The sequence below is a fragment of the Aedes aegypti genome, chromosome 3 (genome assembly GCF_002204515.2).
Source record: "Aedes aegypti strain LVP_AGWG chromosome 3, AaegL5.0 Primary Assembly, whole genome shotgun sequence".
Lineage (NCBI taxonomy): Eukaryota > Metazoa > Arthropoda > Insecta > Diptera > Culicidae > Aedes > Aedes aegypti.
This window is the reverse complement of record NC_035109.1, coordinates 198,409,966-198,425,778: the sequence shown is the minus strand read 5'-3', so window position 1 is coordinate 198,425,778 and position 15,813 is coordinate 198,409,966. Positions and strand designations below refer to the sequence as shown.

At 35.1% G+C, this 15,813-nt stretch overlaps 2 protein-coding genes across 8 annotated transcripts in view; one reads left to right on the top strand and one right to left on the bottom strand.

The window, feature by feature from the left end:
• Positions 1–13,225, bottom strand: part of LOC5574561 (calcineurin-binding protein cabin-1) — a 254,046-nt gene extending 240,821 nt beyond the window's left edge. For 3 of the 4 annotated variants that reach the window (XM_021853550.1, XM_021853551.1, XM_021853552.1), the window contains exon 1: positions 12,950–13,225. In XM_021853550.1, coding sequence (XP_021709242.1) covers positions 12,950–13,039 — 90 coding nt within the window. In that variant the 5' untranslated portion in view covers positions 13,040–13,225. The remainder of the gene's footprint in view (positions 1–12,949) is intronic. The other variant, XM_021853554.1, reaches the window with a different exon arrangement.
• A 1,476-nt stretch (positions 13,226–14,701) lies between these two features.
• Positions 14,702–15,813, top strand: part of LOC5570798 — a 142,202-nt gene continuing 141,090 nt past the window's right edge. For 3 of the 4 annotated variants that reach the window (XM_021849828.1, XM_021849827.1, XM_021849826.1), the window contains exon 1: positions 14,707–14,876. The gene's annotated coding sequence lies outside the window, so the exon portion shown is untranslated. Of the gene's footprint in view, positions 14,877–15,813 lie in introns of all 4 variants that reach the window. The other variant, XM_021849829.1, reaches the window with a different exon arrangement.

Below are 15,813 nucleotides of genomic sequence, written 5' to 3'. Positions count from 1 at the left end.
AAGTCAATCCTTAACAGAATCACAAGTTTTACCCGTTATTTCACCTTGCAATTCGACACGATAGATCCATGTTGAAAAGAATTAGGATCGAACGTGTGGATTATTTTCAGTGTCGGCGCCGTTATTGACCCTGTATAAATAGAGGCAATGAATTATGCACACTGAAGAAGATCCCAGCCGAACTTCTATTTGATTCTTTGTGCATTTTCACTGACTTCGGTCAATCACGGAATAGCAACCATTGATATGTGTAGTCAGTCTAAGCTAAGCTAAGTCATCTCTCCCTTACTCGATATTGAAGGGACCATCGAGTTACAGAACATGAAAGCAGTGCAACTGCGTTCCAAGGGACCATCGAGTTAGCCATTATAAACATGCTTATATGTAAATATACAATTTTCGTTTGATATGAACAATATGTAGAGAAAAATTTTGCCGAACTTGATGTGACGAACCTTTCAAAGTTCGTTGAATAAAGTGAACCTTTCGCAAGTCTACACCTGTAGTGTCGAACCATTCAAAGTTTTTTTTTAATTTACATACAAAGGTATCGACCGTGATGATTTTATTTTGAAATTGTTTATCGGCATATCGGTCTATTTTGCTCGAAGTAAGAGGGAGCATGGAGAAGAAAGCAATGAATACTAGATGGATAGGTACCGTAAGGGAACGGCGAGAGAAATTGGATTAGATGTTGAAGAGGGCATACCATATGAAACAGTATTACTTGAAACGTCACTTCCTTGTGGCTAACGTCCCCTATGGGAACGGCTTGGGTGTGTTTTGAGAATGACACTACCAAGACAGCCAGGCTATATTATTGAATCGCAAGGATTTTTCACTCATTATAGAGTAAAAGAACGCAACATATAAAAGGGCAAAAAATACCCATTATCTGGAAAAATAAAATACCCCTAATTTTGACGTTTCCATATATCAGAAAATAATGGGTACTTTTTCCACATCAAAGAGTAATGTCGAGTTTACAGTGTATGGACCTATGCACGGGTTCACTAATGTGACATTTGAGCGGTGCCAAATTCACTCGTTGCCATGGTCACGTAAATAACACGGCACCGCTCAAACGTCAAATAGTGAACTCGTGCATCGGTTCATGGACCGATGCACGAGTTCACTAATTTGACGTTTGAGCGGTGCCGAATTCACTAGTTTCCATGGTGACATAAATAACACGGCACCGCTAAAATGTCAAATAGTGAACCCGTGCATTGGTCCATATGTCGTAAAACAGTATATAATCCGGGGTGGCGAATAACTGGTACATGGTGAATACCGGCCCACCTTCCCTAGTACGTCGAGAGAGCGAAAGAGATGATTGATTTTCGCACTGAAAATAGATCGTTGCACGCCTGACATAACCTCAAAACTCCATATAAAAAAATAGCTGTGATGTTAAAGTCACCAAAATAGCTTTGGTGAGCGAATTTGACGGATAGCGCCGACAATTTTTGTCGCATAGGATTCATCGAATGTAGCGCGGTTGTTGCACCATGGCCAGATTCATTTCCCGAGCGCGTGCACGGAAAGAAATAACAATTGTGATTAAAAAAAAAACAGTAGCGGAAAATCAACTGATGATCATTGTCGTTCTACTATTATCAAACATTTTAATAAAAATAAAATGCTTTTAGAAGTGCGCAGCAATGCTAAATCGGTCTGATGTATTCTGCGTAGTTCATATGTATTTTCCACACGTTCTCCTATAATTGTTTTTAATCCACTTCGATACCGTCAATCCGCCCCCAAACTGGATGGCGTACACTCAGCTTAAGGTGATTATAAAACGAAGCCAAACAAGGGCACAAGACTGGAGAATCTGACAACAGTTTGCGTTGAAAACCAATCAATCTGCTTGCTTGCTGGTGGTAACTAATGGGATAAATTTTCAACGGTGAGAGCTGTTTGGTTCTCAAGTCTTGTGCTTTTGAAAATTTGAGGTGTGGCTTTGTTCTATAATCACCTTAACGCAATTTATAATTAAGTATTGAGTTGTAAATATTAGTATATATTAGTTGTGTTGCTAGAGGACATCTTGAAAATTCACTGAGATTCTTTCAGAAACCCTTCTGAAATTATTATATGTAGTTTTTTCTTTGATCGCTCTGATTTTTCCAATAACCTCCTTGGGACTTCCTATTGGACTATCCCAGAAACCCATCTTGGGTTATTATGGAAATCCTTTCAGGATTCTGCTGTAAAATTCTGGAATTCTGCCGTAAAATTCTGGAATTCTGCCGAAAATGATTTAATGATTGCTTTCCAGTGTAATGGAATCTATTTTAAAAATCTGGGTTCGGGGATTCTCACAAAATTTCTCGGGATTTCTTCTGGAAATCCAATCAAAATTAATATATAAATTCTGATATTTTCCTCGTAATTCTTCAGTATTTCTTCCGTGAAACTCTTTGAAAGTTCTTCAAAATCCCTTTGAGATTCTTTCCGAAAAATGTCTTAGATTATACCTATTATACTAGAATACTCTCGGAAAGACGCCTGAGACTATAATCAAAAAAATATATTATTTCACTTCACTTTCTTCCGTGCAAATTCTTGGGATTCTTTCGGAAATTCCTCTGGAATTCTCTTGTAAATCCCAATGGAATTCTCCCAGAAATCCCTGTGTAATACTTCCGAAAATCCTGCTAAGAATCTTCCAGATGACGGGGATTTTTTTAAATCTTTATTTATGGAAATCATCCGAAAATTCCTCTGTAATTGTTTGTAAATCCTCCTTATATTCTTACAGAAATCCTTCTTATATTCTTACAGATTTATTGCTATTGATTTTATTGTTTCTGCCTGAGATAATTTTGTATATCCAGAATTATTCCGAAAATTCCTTCGTGGTTCTTTAGAATTTTTTTCTAAGATTTTTTGAGAAAAAAAAAAACTCTGTGATTCTTCTGGAAATTCATAAGGAAGTGTTTTTGATTTTTTTCGTGATTTATCATTGATTTTCCTTGAAAATTTTCTTAAATCCTTGGCAGAATTTTCTGAAAATCCCTCTTGACTTCAAATGGAAATCCTCCAAGAAAACTACCGGACAGTCACTGCGACTTCAAAAAAATACCTATGAGATTCTTTGATTACTGATTTCTTTTTCTGAGCATCTTTTGAAAGTGACTTTTAAATGGTTCTGGAAATTGCATTTGAAATTATTCTGTAAATCTTTCTGGAGCTCTTCTGGACATCGTAATTATTCTGGAAAATATTCATGAAATCGTCTGGATGTCTGTGACTTTTCATTGAATCTTCAGGGGTTCTTGCGAAATAACTTCTGGGATTCTTTTGGATATCACTGTAAAAAAACATTCAAAATCCATTCGAAATTCTCCTAAGATTGTTTCAGGAATTTACGAGAATCCTTAAAATAATTCCTTTAGAAATCTCCCTGATAATATTTTAGTGATTTCTCTGTGGTTCTTCTGTAAATCGACCTGGGATTCTTCCGGAAATCCTCCTTTAATTCCAAAGCAATTTCCAGAAGAATTTTCAGAAGGATATTTTTAAGAATCCTGTATATTTTTCCCTAAGAATCTCAATGTATTTAAACAAAATACCAGGACAATTTACGGTTCAATCCCACAAAAACTTTCGGTGGAATTCTTGAATGCTTATCATTCAAACAGAATTCCAGTCGTATTTCCGAATGAATTTCGGCAGGTTTTACGGAAGAATCTCAGCAAAATTTCTTGAAAAATTCCAGTGAAATTTCTGGAAGAATCTTTGAAAGATGTTTTGAAGTCCTCCAGCAGGATAACAGAAAGAAATCTGGGGGTATTGTAGAAGAATTTCCGAAAGAATCCTAGAGAGATAGTCGAAATAATAACAGTTTTCTTGAAAAATTCAGGAAACTCCCAGAGTCTAGAGGTAATTCGGGAAGAATTTCTGCAAGAATCCTTAACAGAAGGATTTGAAGGATCCTCAGAAAGATTTTTGAAAGTATCCCAGAAGGCTTCCCGAAAGAATGCTAGAAAGATATCTGGAAGATTTCCTACAGGATTTTTGGAAGAGTCCCAGACAAATTTCAAGAATATGGACGTAAAAATCTCAGTGGCATTTCTAGAATAATTTCAGAAAGATTTTCGGAAGCATCCTCGAAAGTATTCTAAAGGGATTCCGAAAGCATCTCAGGTGATTTCCGGAAGAATACCAGAGGTATTCTCATAATAATCCCAGAAGTATTTCCGGAAAAAGGCCAGAGTTATTTTCGGAGGAATTCTCGACGAATTTGTAGTAGAGTCGTAGTACATTTTTTGGCAAAATCCTCTAAAAATATCCAGAAGAATTGCATCAGGATTTTTGTTAGAATCTTCCATTGAATTTCCGAAAGAATCTTCGAGAATTTCGATTCGAATTTGATTTCCAGGATTTCAAAAGTAATCCTTAAGGAGATAAACGCAAACTCACATACAGATTTATGCAAATATTCCAATAAGATGTCCAGAAGAATCACAAAGGATATCCGAAAGAATCTCAGATATAGTACCGGAATGCTAACGATGTTTTTTAGATGAGTTCAAAAGCGATATCTGTAAGTATTCTGTGATTTCCAGAAGAACTTAGAGAAAAATCAGAAATAATCTTTAGATTTCCAGAACAATCCCAGAGAGGTTTTGAAGGATTCATAAGTGATTTAAGGAAGAATCCCAGGAGGGAAATTCCATAGAATTCTGGAGTAATTTCTGGACCAATGTCTTTTTATATGCTGTATCAATATTTACAAGTAATTATAATAAACAAGTATTTATGGAACAATAACAATTTTAATTTATCGCCTTAATTGAACGACAATTTTAATTATAGAATGTGCATCCACCACATCATCCCTCTCAGAAGGATTATGATTCTAAATATTTTTTTTGCGGTGATTCAGAATTGTAATCACATACTAGTTTAATTGTATGTGGTGTCATTCAATATTTAAAATAAGATTCGTTAAGCCGAACATGTTGATCCTTCGACATGAACCAACGAGCATTGCTTGAAATAATGAGATTTTTTCGATTACGCAACATATAAAAGGGCAAAAAATACCCATTATCTGGAAAAATAAAATACCCCTAATTTTGACGTTTCCATATATCAGAAAATAATGGGTACTTTTTCCACATCAAAGAGTAATGTCGAGTTTACAGTGTATGGACCTATGCACGGGTTCACTAATGTGACATTTGAGCGGTGCCAAATTCACTCGTTGCCATGGTCACGTAAATAACACGGCACCGCTCAAACGTCAAATAGTGAACTCGTGCATCGGTTCATGGACCGATGCACGAGTTCACTAATTTGACGTTTGAGCGGTGCCGAATTCACTAGTTTCCATGGTGACATAAATAACACGGCACCGCTAAAATGTCAAATAGTGAACCCGTGCATTGGTCCATATGTCGTAAAACAGTATATAATCCGGGGTGGCGAATAACTGGTACATGGTGAATACCGGCCCACCTTCCCTAGTACGTCGAGAGAGCGAAAGAGATGATTGATTTTCGCACTGAAAATAGATCGTTGCACGCCTGACATAACCTCAAAACTCCATATAAAAAAATAGCTGTGATGTTAAAGTCACCAAAATAGCTTTGGTGAGCGAATTTGACGGATAGCGCCGACAATTTTTGTCGCATAGGATTCATCGAATGTAGCGCGGTTGTTGCACCATGGCCAGATTCATTTCCCGAGCGCGTGCACGGAAAGAAATAACAATTGTGATTAAAAAAAAAACAGTAGCGGAAAATCAACTGATGATCATTGTCGTTCTACTATTATCAAACATTTTAATAAAAATAAAATGCTTTTAGAAGTGCGCAGCAATGCTAAATCGGTCTGATGTATTCTGCGTAGTTCATATGTATTTTCCACACGTTCTCCTATAATTGTTTTTAATCCACTTCGATACCGTCAATCCGCCCCCAAACTGGATGGCGTACACTCAGCTTAAGGTGATTATAAAACGAAGCCAAACAAGGGCACAAGACTGGAGAATCTGACAACAGTTTGCGTTGAAAACCAATCAATCTGCTTGCTTGCTGGTGGTAACTAATGGGATAAATTTTCAACGGTGAGAGCTGTTTGGTTCTCAAGTCTTGTGCTTTTGAAAATTTGAGGTGTGGCTTTGTTCTATAATCACCTTAACGCAATTTATAATTAAGTATTGAGTTGTAAATATTAGTATATATTAGTTGTGTTGCTAGAGGACATCTTGAAAATTCACTGAGATTCTTTCAGAAACCCTTCTGAAATTATTATATGTAGTTTTTTCTTTGATCGCTCTGATTTTTCCAATAACCTCCTTGGGACTTCCTATTGGACTATCCCAGAAACCCATCTTGGGTTATTATGGAAATCCTTTCAGGATTCTGCTGTAAAATTCTGGAATTCTGCCGTAAAATTCTGGAATTCTGCCGAAAATGATTTAATGATTGCTTTCCAGTGTAATGGAATCTATTTTAAAAATCTGGGTTCGGGGATTCTCACAAAATTTCTCGGGATTTCTTCTGGAAATCCAATCAAAATTAATATATAAATTCTGATATTTTCCTCGTAATTCTTCAGTATTTCTTCCGTGAAACTCTTTGAAAGTTCTTCAAAATCCCTTTGAGATTCTTTCCGAAAAATGTCTTAGATTATACCTATTATACTAGAATACTCTCGGAAAGACGCCTGAGACTATAATCAAAAAAATATATTATTTCACTTCACTTTCTTCCGTGCAAATTCTTGGGATTCTTTCGGAAATTCCTCTGGAATTCTCTTGTAAATCCCAATGGAATTCTCCCAGAAATCCCTGTGTAATACTTCCGAAAATCCTGCTAAGAATCTTCCAGATGACGGGGATTTTTTTAAATCTTTATTTATGGAAATCATCCGAAAATTCCTCTGTAATTGTTTGTAAATCCTCCTTATATTCTTACAGAAATCCTTCTTATATTCTTACAGATTTATTGCTATTGATTTTATTGTTTCTGCCTGAGATAATTTTGTATATCCAGAATTATTCCGAAAATTCCTTCGTGGTTCTTTAGAATTTTTTTCTAAGATTTTTTGAGAAAAAAAAAAACTCTGTGATTCTTCTGGAAATTCATAAGGAAGTGTTTTTGATTTTTTTCGTGATTTATCATTGATTTTCCTTGAAAATTTTCTTAAATCCTTGGCAGAATTTTCTGAAAATCCCTCTTGACTTCAAATGGAAATCCTCCAAGAAAACTACCGGACAGTCACTGCGACTTCAAAAAAATACCTATGAGATTCTTTGATTACTGATTTCTTTTTCTGAGCATCTTTTGAAAGTGACTTTTAAATGGTTCTGGAAATTGCATTTGAAATTATTCTGTAAATCTTTCTGGAGCTCTTCTGGACATCGTAATTATTCTGGAAAATATTCATGAAATCGTCTGGATGTCTGTGACTTTTCATTGAATCTTCAGGGGTTCTTGCGAAATAACTTCTGGGATTCTTTTGGATATCACTGTAAAAAAACATTCAAAATCCATTCGAAATTCTCCTAAGATTGTTTCAGGAATTTACGAGAATCCTTAAAATAATTCCTTTAGAAATCTCCCTGATAATATTTTAGTGATTTCTCTGTGGTTCTTCTGTAAATCGACCTGGGATTCTTCCGGAAATCCTCCTTTAATTCCAAAGCAATTTCCAGAAGAATTTTCAGAAGGATATTTTTAAGAATCCTGTATATTTTTCCCTAAGAATCTCAATGTATTTAAACAAAATACCAGGACAATTTACGGTTCAATCCCACAAAAACTTTCGGTGGAATTCTTGAATGCTTATCATTCAAACAGAATTCCAGTCGTATTTCCGAATGAATTTCGGCAGGTTTTACGGAAGAATCTCAGCAAAATTTCTTGAAAAATTCCAGTGAAATTTCTGGAAGAATCTTTGAAAGATGTTTTGAAGTCCTCCAGCAGGATAACAGAAAGAAATCTGGGGGTATTGTAGAAGAATTTCCGAAAGAATCCTAGAGAGATAGTCGAAATAATAACAGTTTTCTTGAAAAATTCAGGAAACTCCCAGAGTCTAGAGGTAATTCGGGAAGAATTTCTGCAAGAATCCTTAACAGAAGGATTTGAAGGATCCTCAGAAAGATTTTTGAAAGTATCCCAGAAGGCTTCCCGAAAGAATGCTAGAAAGATATCTGGAAGATTTCCTACAGGATTTTTGGAAGAGTCCCAGACAAATTTCAAGAATATGGACGTAAAAATCTCAGTGGCATTTCTAGAATAATTTCAGAAAGATTTTCGGAAGCATCCTCGAAAGTATTCTAAAGGGATTCCGAAAGCATCTCAGGTGATTTCCGGAAGAATACCAGAGGTATTCTCATAATAATCCCAGAAGTATTTCCGGAAAAAGGCCAGAGTTATTTTCGGAGGAATTCTCGACGAATTTGTAGTAGAGTCGTAGTACATTTTTTGGCAAAATCCTCTAAAAATATCCAGAAGAATTGCATCAGGATTTTTGTTAGAATCTTCCATTGAATTTCCGAAAGAATCTTCGAGAATTTCGATTCGAATTTGATTTCCAGGATTTCAAAAGTAATCCTTAAGGAGATAAACGCAAACTCACATACAGATTTATGCAAATATTCCAATAAGATGTCCAGAAGAATCACAAAGGATATCCGAAAGAATCTCAGATATAGTACCGGAATGCTAACGATGTTTTTTAGATGAGTTCAAAAGCGATATCTGTAAGTATTCTGTGATTTCCAGAAGAACTTAGAGAAAAATCAGAAATAATCTTTAGATTTCCAGAACAATCCCAGAGAGGTTTTGAAGGATTCATAAGTGATTTAAGGAAGAATCCCAGGAGGGAAATTCCATAGAATTCTGGAGTAATTTCTGGACCAATGTCTTTTTATATGCTGTATCAATATTTACAAGTAATTATAATAAACAAGTATTTATGGAACAATAACAATTTTAATTTATCGCCTTAATTGAACGACAATTTTAATTATAGAATGTGCATCCACCACATCATCCCTCTCAGAAGGATTATGATTCTAAATATTTTTTTTGCGGTGATTCAGAATTGTAATCACATACTAGTTTAATTGTATGTGGTGTCATTCAATATTTAAAATAAGATTCGTTAAGCCGAACATGTTGATCCTTCGACATGAACCAACGAGCATTGCTTGAAATAATGAGATTTTTTCGATTACTTTGATTACTGATTTCTTTTTCTGAGGATCTTCTAAAAGTTACTTTCAAATGATTCCGAAAATCCCGTTTGAAATTATTCCATGAATCTTTCTGCAGTTCATCTGGACATCGGAATTATTCTGGAAAATATTCATGAAATCTTCTGGATGTCTGTGAATATCCTTTAAATCTTCCAGGGGTTCTTGCGAAATAACTTCTGGGATTCTTTTGAATATCACTGTAATTTGGATTTAGAATTCTCATGGGATTATTTCAGATATTAACGATAATCCTTCATACAGAAGTGATGTTTCTGTGAATCGCCTTGGAATTCTTCTGGGATTCCTTCTATAATCCCAAAACAATTCTCAGAAAATTTTTCAGAAGGATATTTTTAAGAATCTCAATGGAATTTCTGAAAAATACCAGAACGATTTACGGTTGAACCTCACGAAAACTTCCGGTGGAATTCTTGAATGATATCCGGAAGAATGACAGTCGTATTTTTGGATTACAGCACAATCCCAGCAAAATTTATTGAAAAATTTAGAATAGAAAGATATCCGAAAAAAAAACTCCAACAGGATTTTTGTAAGAGTCCCAGGAGTATTTCAAAGATATTGGCGTAAAAATCTCAGTGGAATTTCTTGAAGAATTTCAGAAAGATTTCCGAAAGCATCTCAAGTCATTTTTGGAAGAATACCAGAGGCATTCTCATAAGAATACCAGAAGTATTTCCGGATAAAAATCTAGAGTTATTTTCGGAGGAATTCTCGAAGAATTTCTAGTAGAGTCGTACATTTTTTTATAAAATCCTCTTTAACCAAATGGATTGCATCAGGATTTATGGTAAAATCTTCCATAGTATTTCGAAAACAATTTTCAAGAATTTCAAAGAATTTAATTGCCTGGATTTCAAAAGTAATCCTTAAGGAGATACACGCAAAATCACATACAGAGGTCTGCAGAAAAATCCAAAAAGATGTCCAGAATAATCGCAATGGGATATCCGAAAGAATCTCAGAAGTAATACCGGAATGGTAACGTTTTTTTGGATGAATCCCAAAGCGATATCTGGAAGAAAATTCAGAAATAATCTCAAGATTTTCAGCAGAACAATCCCAGAGAGGATTTGAAGGATTCATGAATGATTTAAGGAAGAATCCCGGGAGACGCTCCCAAAGAATTCTAGAGTACTTTCTGGAACATTTTTTTTTTCATATGATTTATATATAAAAATACTTTGATTCAAATATATTTCTTGTGTAGCATTAAGTTTAACTACATACATAGCTCGTAACATCAATAATAAATTAAATTTATAAATCTTTTAAACACATCCAAATTAAATAACAGTTCAAAGAGTAAAATACCATTCTCATGAGTTTTTGAGAATCATATGGTCGGTGTTTAGACAGACCAGACTAGATGAATTTTGGAGCTCTAAGGATACGTAAAGAACTCCATCAATTTTAAATCTTCCATGTTATTTTGATACAAATGTATCATCAAATAGATAAGTTCCATTATTACAGTAAATATCTATAATATTTTGATGTTTCACATGTTTGGGGTACATTTTTCTTACTCGATTGAAAAAAACACTTGGATCAGTCTGTCTGAACACCGACCATATTGATGTTTGCTATTTGATATTTAAATACTTGAATTGTGCTGTATCAATATTTACAGGTAATTATAATAAATAAGTATGTATAGAACAATAACAATTTTAATTTATCCCCATAATTGAACGACAATATTAATTAGAATGAGCCTCCCCCACATCATCCCTCTCAGGAGAATTTTGATTCCCAATATTTTTTTTTTGCGGTGGTTCAGAATTGAAAATATCAAAAGTCTATTGTAATCACATCCTTTTTGTTCAATTGCATGTGGTGTTATTCGATATTTAAAATAAGATTCGTTAAGCCGAACATGTTGATCCTTCCACAAGAACCAACAACAAGCATTGCTTATGTTAAGAGATTTTATCGTAATGCACAACCAGCCTAAACGTTCTTCCCCTTTTGTATATGTACTAATTATAATTTCAAATTATTTTAATTAAATTAGTTGTGTTCTCTACTATTGTACACGGCAATATGTTTCAAAATAAGTGGAGCTGCTTTTAAAACAAACTTTAACATCGATCAACCAAACCATAGAATATCCAATAGCGAAAAAATAATAATAATAACCGATCATTGCAAATCGAGCCGAACTGGCGCTCTTTCCGTGCGCACGCGCTCTTTCCGTGCGCACGCGCTCTGTCCGTGCGAACGCGCTTTCTGCAGAGCTGTCAAACAGACTTTTGTGCCTTCCTTCACTGAACAAAATCACCCGCCACGTATTGAATGATTTTTGCCTCATCCGAGCCCCATACCTATTTTCAGACACATTCTGGATGATTTTCATCTTCGTTGAAATCATCTGTTTACATATCGCACCGAATGAAAATCATCCAATCTTGAAATGATTTGAATCTCTGTAGAAACTGAATGAATTTGAATGACTATCATTCATAGCTGTAAACAAACCCCATTGCATGCTGGTTAATAATTAAAAAGAGATAAAATAAAATTACAGATAGTTTATTTCTTACACGATTCCTGGAGATTTATTAGCAATGTATTGAATAAATGATTATAAAAAAATATTATTCTTGACTGCCGGAAAAGATGACAGCCTACCACATACATGCTGAGAGTTGTTTGTTCTCCAAAATCCTCGAGCTTGAGTGGTTTGCGGTTCAGGAATCAGCAGTCAAACGAGCCTTTAAGAGTAAACAAATGCTTAAAAACGATACAAATTTGGATTATTCTACCATAAAATGCAATTACCTGCAAAATTTACGAATAAGTTCGGAGTAACCACGCTGCTGACGCCATACTTGAATTAAGACTGTCAACAAGGATGATTTCTATCGAGAATCATTAAACTTTTGTATGATAGTTAAGACGATAATTGAATGATTTTTGATTCGGGGCATGGAAGAAATTACAATCCGTCAAAAGTCCGATGTTATTCATTTCTATTAGTATAACTCAACTACCTGCTTAAAGTCATACGGAAATAGATAAGAAATCATCTTAGAAACGGATGATTTTCGTTCAATTGACGATGGATGCATCATATTGTTCCATATTCATTCAAATTAATGAATATGGAAATTGGTAGCCATGTGAATTACAAATCATTCATTACACGGCTGAAGCTTTCGTTCAGTGTTCTTTCGCTCTCCTTCAACTCAACAACTCAGCACGATCCACCTCGCGGTGGATTGGTGAGCTGTCTGGTTGTTGCAGATGAACACTTATCGTGTAGCGTGACATCATCATTGACAGTAAGCGTGCAACTCACCAGAAAAACGATAGGTGTAATTAACAACTGGACTAATGTCAACAATTCCAGCAGTGAATGTCAACCAATGTGATGGATTTTACTAAAACATCCATCACATTGAATGTCAACTCCATATATAAAAAAAATCTAAACAATTCCAGCAGTGAGTGTCAAAGAGCAGGAGAGTAAATTGAGCATGATGAAAGAGGGACAGGATTTTTTTTTTCTTCTTTCTATTCTCCTCTTCTATTGACCTGGGACTCTCCATGTCGAACCACCCGTGGCCGAGACCAACGGCTTTGCTTTCGAAGAAAGGACTTGGTCAGCTTTCATGTCTCGGAAAATCCCGATGGCATACCAGTACATCGACGCCGCTTCATCATATCCAACTATTGTAAAAATGCATAGATATTTATAATTACCTCAGCTTCTCCTGAGAATTTCAATTCGGTGTCGTTACTGCAGCTGTTATCCTCCTCAAAGTCATCATTAAGTGCACGAATCGGCAGCATCTTGACTAGCTCTGAATTGTTAGCATAAAACAATTGTTTTAATTTATAATCTTATATTTGCATTATACACTTTTCGCTGTCTGCAAGTTAACATCAAATTTTCTGAAGATCCAGCACTTTTTTGATTGTACAACTTAATAGACAAAGCGCCGCACCGCGTTTACTTGTTTACTTTTGTTTGTTTATTGTCAGCGTTGCCAAACTTTTCAAGTTTGCATCTGCACACACGGAAAACCATAATCTTTTCACGCACGCTAACATGAAAGTACCCATTAATGGATAAAATAATACCCAGTGGAAAAATCCGTTTACCCATTTAGGAGTACTTTTGACCTCTCGTATGCACATGGGTAATTATTTTATGAGCAATGCTGCATATAGAGATTATGGCAACTGTTTTGGATTAAAAAAGCTCCACATAAATAAAAAAGCAAAAATAATAGAATTTATTCAACGAATTACATTTATTTCTCAAAGCTCATGAAACATCTAACGAAAAATGAAATTCCAGCATATAGGAAACTATCGAGTACACAACACCCATAAGCACTACGTAAATAGCTGCAGTCGGCAATTAACTCTGTCAGTTAGGGTCCTAAAATGTTTAAAGAAATCTTGTTTTTATTTAATAACACTAAAGAGCATGTTACTGAAACTACTTAAGCAATACTTCCCGCTCAAATAACGGCTATATCATATTTAAACTTTAATTTCAAATTTAGGTCCATAAATAAACCTTGATATTTTTGATCATGTTTGACGTTCGCTTAGTCGACAAAAACACCACAGGGGTTGTAGTTTTAACACTGGGGTTGTTCCTATCTGACATTTCTAAAGCGACACGGAAAACAGAACCTTTTTGTTTCAAATCTATTTATATTCGATATTAAGTTCAAAGCATGTGTTCATACAATACTAAAACATATAAAAAATACCTAATTTAGACCAATATGATGGAAATTATGTCAATTTTCTATAAATATAACATCGGTTTTGAATTTCAACCTGTGTTTCAAAATATATAGGATCCTCTATTGCAGTAAATGAATGAAGCGTGCAAGAAATAATAAAATTATGCGCCTTGATATTTGAATTTGTTCACAAGATTTCCTCAAAAAGGATACTAGTAACACTGGAAATTGTATCGTTAAGGTGATCGGCTGAAAAACAATGGGGCAGTCTTAGTTGAGCTGTCACGTCCTGTCCTAGCTTCAAACCGCTAGGCAGTGATACAATCTTGCGTCCTAAAGGTTAATATAGGTTGACAAAGTTGTATCTTGTCACCTTTATTCACAGAAGAGAGGATCGATGAAGAGAAATCGACCATGCGACTTACGCCCTTATTCTTGCACACGCCTGAAATGTTCACCTTGTTTTTTAAACAACAGATTGGTTGTTTCAAACTAAGGCCATTTTTCTCCATTAATGGACCAATGCAAGAGTTCACTAATTTGACGTTTGGGCGGTGCCAAATTCATTAGTTTCCATGGTTAGTTTCCATGGTCAAACGTCAAATAGTGAACACGTGCATCCGTCCATTTTAGGTATTTAATAAAGTAACCCATAAGTAAACTCACAATTTAGGTAAACAAAATTTCTCCGTGCAAAGAGAGCGAGAGATGCAAGAGAATAAACCTCTTTGTTACACAGGACCTTTCGAAAAGTTACGTGAGATTTCATTCAGTCATTGGCGTGCGAGAAAAATATGTGGCCATCTTACATATTAAATGTTCACAAATTTATGTAGGTTTCAGTTTTTTGTCCTATTTTTTTCCTTTGGGTGGACGTCCCGAAGTCCTGTGGTCTATGGAAAACATTGATTGCGTAAAATATTAAGGTAGGTTTGCATTAGAACATGCTCATATATTTCCTTTTGAATTGTAGTTTCGCTATCAACTTTTTTCATCACCTCGGTTATATTGCTTCAATTGCTCAAAGAACCAATCCTGAAATGAATTTAGCATTCCATCGGTTTATTGTAGATTTTGTAATTTAGCATTTCGCTTGAGCACAAAGAGGAATCAATATGAAGGTTTTATTACAAATTCGAAGCAAATAAATAAAAATGATACAGAACTATAGCAATAGTAAAAAGCTGTGTGGTCAGTGAAAATTGGTGGCGTAGCTGAAATGTATTTGGGCAGGCGTTTTCAGCCTTTTTGGCTTGCGGAGCACTGAATTAGAATTGTAGCGCGGAGTACCTGTTCTTCATCACCACTCCGTTTGAAATCCGAATTCGTTGTTGAACCTAGGTTGGAACTGGAGCAACCCGTTTTGAATCAAAGTTTCAACCCGTACCCGTTTTAGGTTCAACCGGAACTACAAGTTGTTTGAAGCTGGTTTGTTTATGTATTGATCACCGACCCAGTTCCCAAAACGAAAACGACATAAGTGACAGTTTTGTTTCCTCTTGTTTTTGGCTTTCCTTAATTTCATGTTCACACGATAATGTCGCCACATTATTGACCGTTGCACGAATTTTTACACGGAGAAAAAATATTAGTTATTACAACCAATTATCAGTTTATTTCAAACAAAACTTTAGTTTGAAATATGCACAAACAAAATTATGATTGATTCAACTAAATGCACCGTTTGAAACAAACTAAGATTTCATGTTGTTCGTACCAATACATTCAAGATAATTTCAACAAAATCTTAGTTTGAAACAACCAAAAAATGTTGAAAGTTCATGAAACAACCAATTTTGTAGGTTGTTTCAAACTAAGAACAGTGGTTTGATTTAAACAAGAATCAATTTAAAATAAACAAAT